This window comes from Camelina sativa, chromosome 3, assembly GCF_000633955.1.
Source record: "Camelina sativa cultivar DH55 chromosome 3, Cs, whole genome shotgun sequence".
In the NCBI taxonomy this organism is placed as follows: Eukaryota; Viridiplantae; Streptophyta; class Magnoliopsida; order Brassicales; family Brassicaceae; genus Camelina; species Camelina sativa.
Window position 1 is genome coordinate 25,969,000 of NC_025687.1, and position 7,865 is coordinate 25,976,864.

The 7,865-nt window shown below is 36.2% G+C and overlaps 2 protein-coding genes across 2 annotated transcripts in view; both read right to left on the minus strand.

Annotated features, from left to right (window-relative positions):
- Positions 1,549-2,488, minus strand: LOC104778133. The gene has a single exon (XM_010502504.2). It carries the CDS (start codon positions 2,383-2,385, stop codon positions 1,759-1,761), a length of 627 nt encoding a protein of 208 aa, XP_010500806.1. The 5' UTR covers positions 2,386-2,488; the 3' UTR covers positions 1,549-1,758.
- LOC104778134 (homeobox-leucine zipper protein ATHB-15-like) overlaps positions 4,152-7,865 on the minus strand; it is a 5,449-nt gene continuing 1,735 nt past the window's right edge. Inside the window, exons 4-18 of the mRNA XM_010502505.1 lie at positions 7,561-7,651; positions 7,353-7,448; positions 7,133-7,246; positions 6,973-7,056; positions 6,728-6,883; positions 6,559-6,633; positions 6,349-6,461; positions 6,073-6,262; positions 5,810-5,986; positions 5,638-5,718; positions 5,417-5,551; positions 5,005-5,330; positions 4,807-4,912; positions 4,574-4,723; positions 4,152-4,490 (exon numbers count right to left, since the gene is read on the minus strand). Coding sequence (XP_010500807.1) covers positions 4,344-4,490; positions 4,574-4,723; positions 4,807-4,912; positions 5,005-5,330; positions 5,417-5,551; positions 5,638-5,718; positions 5,810-5,986; positions 6,073-6,262; positions 6,349-6,461; positions 6,559-6,633; positions 6,728-6,883; positions 6,973-7,056; positions 7,133-7,246; positions 7,353-7,448; positions 7,561-7,651 — 2,041 coding nt within the window. The 3' untranslated portion in view covers positions 4,152-4,343. The remainder of the gene's footprint in view (positions 4,491-4,573; positions 4,724-4,806; positions 4,913-5,004; positions 5,331-5,416; positions 5,552-5,637; positions 5,719-5,809; positions 5,987-6,072; positions 6,263-6,348; positions 6,462-6,558; positions 6,634-6,727; positions 6,884-6,972; positions 7,057-7,132; positions 7,247-7,352; positions 7,449-7,560; positions 7,652-7,865) is intronic.

Here is a 7,865-nt window from a genome sequence, read left to right on the forward strand (position 1 = left end):
GAAAATTTTGGAAAAAGCAGGAATGTGTGAATGTAACTCTGTTCTTGTTCCGATGGAACCTGGTCTAGAGCTTTCTAGGACACAAGATCCACGGTGTATTAATGCAAGACTCTATCGAAAACAAATTGGGTGTTTGAGATATCTACTTCATACCAGGCCCGATCTTTCATACTCTGTTGGGATTTTGAGTCGATATCTTCAAGAGCCTAGAGAGTCGCATGGAGCTTCTCTGAAGCACATTTTGAGGTATCTTCGAGGAACACTTGATCATGGACTCTACTTTAGACAAGGGGAACAAACAGGTTTGATAGGCTTTAGTGACAGTAGTCACAATGTGGATATTGATGATAGAAGAAGCACAGCTGGCCATGTTTTTTACTTTAACGAATGTCCAATCGCATGGTGTTCTCAGAAGCAACAAGTGGTGGCTTTATCTTCATGTGAAGCTGAGTTTATGGCAGCAACAGAGGCGGCTAAACAAGCCATATGGCTACAAGAACTCTTTGCTGAAATAGTTGGTAGAGCTTGTGAGAAAGTAATGATACGGGTTGATAACAAGTCCGCTATTGCACTCACTAGGAATCCGGTTTTCCATGGCCGCAACAAGCACATTCACCGGCGATACCATTTCATTTGTGAGTGTGTCGATAACGGACAGGTTGAAGTACTGCATATTCCAGGAACTGAGCAAAAGGTTGATATCTTAACCAAAGCACTTGACAAGAACAGGTTCAAGGTTATGAGGAATCACATTGGAGTTCATAGTATGTCAAGAAAGGACTTCAAGATTAAAGGGGAGATTGTTGGGCTAAGCTTGAAGAAGAAGAAAGTGGCTTAAAGGAAAAGGAAAACTCCAATCCAATTAGGAATAGTTATATTTAGGAGGTATCTAAATAAGTTAGTTTACATGTTTGGATTAGGAAATTATGTTCTAAGTTTTCTCTATATAAAGAGTTGTCAAAAGTGTGGTATACCTTTGAAAGAGATTTGAGAGAAAAAGAGATTGAGAGATTGTGTGAAAAAACCTAAAATTTTGAGTTAGTTTCTTTAAGTTAATAAGATATTTATTCTTATAAACAGATCTTTTGTTCTTATATCTTTCTTGCTAAAACTAGAAGTATGTCATCAAACTATATATTTCCTTACCAAAAAAAAACAATATATTTTTTAAAAAATTATTGGATTCATCTGTTTTTACTGAAATATTAGATTTTATAACTAATACAGTAAATAAAGTTATTCCAGTCACGACAGTTAAGTACCAAATTTCCTTATTATTTTTACTTTAGAGTGTTATATAATTATTTTTTTAAGTTACTACTTTTCAGTAATTTAAAAAGCTAGAGAGATCTCTTGTTTTAGGTTGAAGTATTCATTGGTTAGAGGGAGGAAAAGTATAAGCTGAAAAAGAATATAATAATTTAATTGAAACAAGTTAATTGTGGTGTCGTTGTGAAATTTTGTAGATCAAAAGATTAGTCATTTCGTTGGAATTAATTTTACATTAGTGTACTACATATTTTCCAAAGATCTTACTAATAAAACCCATGGTAATTTTTATTTATTCATGATATCCAATTGTATTAAGAAACGCGAAATTAAAACCCCCCAAAAATAATATTACATCTTTGGAACTGTTTTTTTTTTTTGTTAAACACGTTTTTGGAATTTAATCAGCAAAGACAAAAAAAAAAGGAGTAACAAAAATATTATAGGAACAAGAGAAATATGAAGAAACACACTGTTCAGATTAAATATTTAGCTGAACTCAATCATCTTTTTCTGCTGACTCAAGTTCTTATAAAATTTTTTTATAAAATCATCAGCCGCTTTGTCGACGTGTATGTTACCCACGTCACCATTTTCCGGCGTTAACGGGAACGGTGAGTCCGTTACTCTCAACGGTCTCACCAACGGAGTCCTTCCAAACCCGGGGAAGTAAGGAGACAAGGCCACTGTTAAATCTCCCGGCGTGACGTTTCCTTTGTCACCAACGCCGTTAAGAAGCTCAAGAACTGCTCTAGCTGCGGCTGAGTCGTCGTCGAGCGTCTGAGGCGTTTGACCACACGTAAAGAGACTATTATGGCTCTTTTTCTTCATGAAAGCCATATTGGGGAAAGGGAAAGAATAGTTTGGAGTGTTGCTACAGCTAAACTCGTATTCTTGTCGCGATATCGCGGTGGCTGAAGCAGCGTTTAAAGCGTCTGAGGAGGTGGAAGCGGCGGGGACGCGACGACGGTGGTGGAACATGAGGTTCTTGCCACGTTTGAGAGTGGCGTTGAAGTCGGCGATGAGTTTGTGTTTTGAGACACCTTTGCGGATCATGTACAAGAGAAAACGTACGATGTTCCATAGCTTCTTGCTTATTGGTACGTTCTGATCCATATCGATCTTTAGAAAGAGAAAGAGAGATTTGTATTATTATCTTCTTTTTTTTGGAGTTTGATTACTTATGAGCTAAGGAGAAGAAATGTGAAGGGTTTATAAAGGAAGAAAGAGAGAGAGAGAGAGAGGGGTACTAAAACGTGCAAGAGATTATAAAAAAAGATTTCAAAGACAAAGCAAAAAGGTTATGTATTTACTTACCATTGGCGCTTAATTATTGCATCCATTTCACTTTAAAATAAAACAAATTTAGTGAATATGGACCAAATTTTCTATTTTTGATTGCTTCTACTTTTTAAGGATATGTGAATTATTGCAGCCTCCGATCAAAACTTGATATCATCAATATTCTAGGCTAAATAGTTTTTTTGTAAAATTATATCCGAATTATATTTAATTCTTTTTGACAGTTGGATTAATAAAAACTCAGATGTTTTTTCTTTTTTACCATTCAATATGTGACCAACGTCCATGAATGAAATTGAATTAAAATTCGAATAAATTAGTATTGGATCGAAGTGTACCGTTTGCATGCATGCATGTGGCAACTGGCAAGTTAATGGTATCAACGTACATTTAAGACATTTATATGTAATGAAGTTCGATTTGTCCAAAAAAAAAATATATATATATATATATATGTAATGAAGTTCGATAGTCTTAGGGATCAAATCGACATGCCTATGTCATTCGATCATTAAAACAAATAGCTAATGACTAATCCACAAACAAATGTAGCCACTTGATATATAATATTAATCAACACAAATAACATAAAAGCAAGAAACAAGATACAATTTAAGATGAAAGAGAGCTATAAAGCAAAATTTTATATAATAACTTTTTTGTACTTTAAATTGCACTATGCCACTATGTATGTCATAATCTATATACGGATTTTATAGGTCTTGCTTTAAGGGTTACATAATTGCTTCATCCATTTTCTAAATATCTTTTTGAGGAAATTGAATTCAAATTAAAAACAAATAATTCTTTTTCAATTATCGGGCACACAATATTCATCCTCAACAAATGGCCAACATTAATACTTTTTCGTCTGATTTAAATTAAAATATTTCAGTATTTTATAATTTTTAGCTCGTAAAAGTTTCATTGAAGTGAAACCAAATTTATGGTTTAGATACGTAAAGAAATATCCTATAATTATATAAAATTATTTTGAATTATAATTTACTAATTTGATATGATCCAAGAAAACTTTGGATAGACATTTTTGTTTGATTTTACTAGAAACAATATTTATATCTGTTAAATTTGGGCTTTGATATCATGTTAAGTTTAGGTTTATTTTGGACTTTCACCTAAAACCCACGATTAGTGGATTAATCATAACCGTTTATATATTAACAATAGTCATTTTAAATTTTCGAGGTGGGGTTTGGATTGTAATCAACACTGTCTACAGTTTTAGCATTTCTCTGAATCTCAGCCTTGAACCAAATTATAGTGATCCGTTAGTTAATCGATTCATTTTAGGCTGAGGTTTATTAAATTAGAGCTCTCAAAGATTAATTTAGATTTTGGTTTGCCTCCGGTTACCTTTATAAAAAAATCGCAATCTTATCCTAAACAATCCAAATTGTCGTTAGGGAAACCTACACCAGATAGAGATGGCCATGGTTGAGTCCATTAGTGTAATGATTGACATATATTTAAGGAAAGGAAAAGAAGATAAATTGTGTGATGGGCAATTTCTTTTGTAAAGAAGTCGCATAAAATTTTGGAAAGCTAAATGCAACAAGAACTAGAAAAGAAAAGGATCATCATCATCATCCATCACTCATAATCAAATTACAACAAAGCAAATAATTCTTGAGTTTTCAAAAAAAACACTGTTTATGTGTTCACAGCAACATCAAGAAAAACAACCTGACCGTTTTAGAACAGCCAAAAGGCAAAAGCTTCGTCTGAAAAAAAGAGAACAAATACAGCAAATCTCAAACAAAGGACCAATTGATAAACACAAAGCAGATGCAATGAGCATTCTCTTCTTCATTTAGTACTTTCCAAGCAACTGCTCTTTCATACGAAACTGGTCTCCCCATGCTTGACAGGCATATCCCACCTTGAAGGCAGGCAAAACCCTAAAACAAAGATCTCCGTAAGTCACAAAAGTAAAATAGAAATTGGACAAGAATGAAGGTAGATCAGAGAATGTTTCTAAAACCTGTTGCATGATCTGTGGGAACTCAGAGCAAAGAGTCTTTCTTCCATTGTCATCAAATATCTTCTCCAAAGAGATGTCTTGAAGAGCAACTAATGTAGTCTCCAGCATGTCAAGTCCTGCCTGATTTGCAAATGTGAAGACGGGCAAGGCCTAACCCATATTTCAAATCCCAAAACAGATTAGCGAATATACTAGTTAAGTACTATTTTCGATTAATGTTGTGTTGTTGTTACCTTCATTGAGCAGCAGATTATAGCATCCGTGTGATGCCAAAGATTCTTAAGAACAGATTCATTGCCTTCGCTGTTTGATTTAAGTAGCTCAACACCCATGTAACCCCTATTATCAACAGACAAAATGAGTTAGCTTTAAAACCTATACATTGTTGATTTGGTGGAAATGTAGAACATATTTGATAATTTGGCTTATACCTGTAACTCTGGCAGATCCAACGAGCAAGTGTTTGGGCTTCAGGAGTACCCAAAGGAGTGCGTAGACCAACTTGTGAACTGATATGAGAAGGAGAAAGAGCCAATGCTACTCTCTGCACAGATGATATGATACCTCGAACATACTGCCTAGCCATGGATGCTACATGTTCTTGCATATGGCTCTCGATACCAAACTCAAATGCTATTGTCATCACAGATCTTGCACATGTCGAGTTTCCTGATTGATCAGTTGAGGCTTTTGTTCCAGCTGAACCAACTTCCAGTGCCGAAGCAAGATCCAAGGTTCGGTTTGGACTAGATACTTCCTGCTTTCGAGTTCAAGAAAAGCTCAAGTTTCTGAAAAACTGAAAAAAAATAGAAGACTACAATGGAAAACATTATTTCTTCTAACCTTAGCGGAATCAAGAGGGATAATACGAAAACCAGAAGGAAGCAGAGGTGCATCATCAGCAAAAGAAGCGTCGATTGGAGCAAATATAAGTTCAGCACAGGTTCCTACAGCACTTTCATCCATTCCGCTACAAAGCTAATCACAAGAAACATATATTTTACGTACAGTACTAGAGATCTTCATTAAAACCTTATGCAGAATAGACAACCTTAAGTACTCACTTGAAGCAGGAAGATATCTCTTGGAACGATTGCATCTTCAGGTGAATGACCAAGACCTTCCAGTTTGATGACTTCCATGAACTGAGAATGAAAACAACACCAAACATTACTTCAACTTAAATTATGAAGATAGAAGAAAACAATTAAGGGTATCGAAGAAACTTGAACTAACCTCTTCATGCTCTATTGTATGAGCAAGTGGAAGTATAACTTGGCCTCCAAATCCTCCAACTCGGGCACTACAAGGCCCCACTTTAACTGCTGCAGCTAAATACGCATCAATGTTGTTGTCAGCCCATTCTGATCTATGCTCCCTCAGAAACCGCAGCAGGATCGCTGGAGGAACATTCTGTAGTTGCAAAATCCCAAAAAAAAAGGTGAAAAAGTGTTGCAATAATCATCAGTTGATCTATAAAAAAAAAGTGGTGCACTGACCTGTAAAAGCATGGATGCTTTTGCGCATAAAACAACACTGCTTACTGGAGCAAAGCCATTGGAAAATGCAAGATTTAAACCCATTAGCTTGTCTGGAGAAGAGTTAACAGTGATTGTGACATCATCCATGCTATCTCCTATCACTGACCATCCTTCATCAGTGAAACCGTTAACAGCTTCATTAAAACCTCTGTAGTGAAAAAAATGTATAAGATAGCAATATATAGAACCCAAACCCACCAAAAAGAAGAGGCAAATCATAATGTATATAAATACCTGCTTAGCCTCTGACTGAGAGCTCTTAAGGCAGCAGGACGCCGTCCCCATCCATTAACACTACTATTAGTCTGAGTAACTTCTTGTGCTATTTGCTTGAGTTGACGCAGTGCCTTTGAGACAAATTGGATAAATGTACATCATTCAAGAACAATAAGTTTTTATATTAGAATGCAAGCTTAGGAGAATAAATGAGTTTAATTAACATACTGCCATTGTTGTCTTTTGTGCAAGTACTTTTGGTGACTCATAGAGCGGGCGCAAGACCTCAGGCACGCTACAAGCCTATTTAACAGAACAAATATCCAAAAAGTTTGGTTAACATTTCCAAGACACTGATTGATTGATTCATTAGAATTAGTGCAGAGAGGGTTGTTACCTCCAAATCCATATGATCCACTATGTGTATGATTGAGCCACCACCATCACAAGGCCGTATCAAGTACCCACTGGGAAGCATCTCTGCTCTAACAAAATTCTGAACCAGTGGCATACTAGGACCGTTCTGAGTGCTCTTAAGAGATCTCTCACAGACCTAGAAAATTAGTTACTCAGTGAGAAAAGGATCAACATGTATAAGAAAACCAACACACAAAAATAAAGCATATACTTAGAGCAACATACCACAAGGCTGCCATCTTCTAAAACAGAGGTGTAACGCAACAGCCAGAAATCGCGTGGTGGGGCCAACGTAGTTGGTGCATAGAGCTGTAAAAAACAAGAAGATGGCGGTCATTACAAAAAAAAAATACTAATTGTAGCATATATAGTTTATATAACTAACCTGCACGTAAAGCAGCTCAATGGTTCCACCATTGGCGGTTGGCAACACATTCATAACATCAACAGCTCGACATTCGCGGAACCACGAAGGACGATCCTTGACGATCTCTGCAACCTAGAAAATAGAGAGACCAAATTAATTTGTTAAATATGTATACAAACACACATGGGATAGAATAAAACTGTATAAATCAGCGATGAGAATGACTCTAAACACATACCCTTGTAGGCTCAAGACCCACTAGGCCACAGGCACGTGCTGCCACACCAGTGCAACCATGAGAAATAGCGATGATTCCAATGGAATCCGGACCAGGCTGTTACAGAGATACAAAACAACCATTAAGGAAAAAGCAGAATACTATTTGATATCTTACACTATATGCAAGTAACGAAAACAAAATTAGAGGAATTGAATCAAGGGCATACCTTCATTCCAGGCATCTGTACCCACTCAACAGCGGTTCCAGTTGCCTTTGAAAGAAACTCTGCTAAAGTTTCTTCTGCAATGGACAAAAGTCTGAAAACATAAAATGTATCATTGAACCTCAGAAAAATAAGAAAAGGTGATTTTTTTATCTAACATGGTAACTATATTCCAATTAAAGAACCAACCCTGCAGGACTAGCATCTCTTGGAGGATTCTGACCCGCCAATTGGTGCTGACCACTCGTCACCACCGACTCACAGCTTGTGTCTTTGGCTGGGAGTGAAGGCTGTGAAACCAGAAAAAA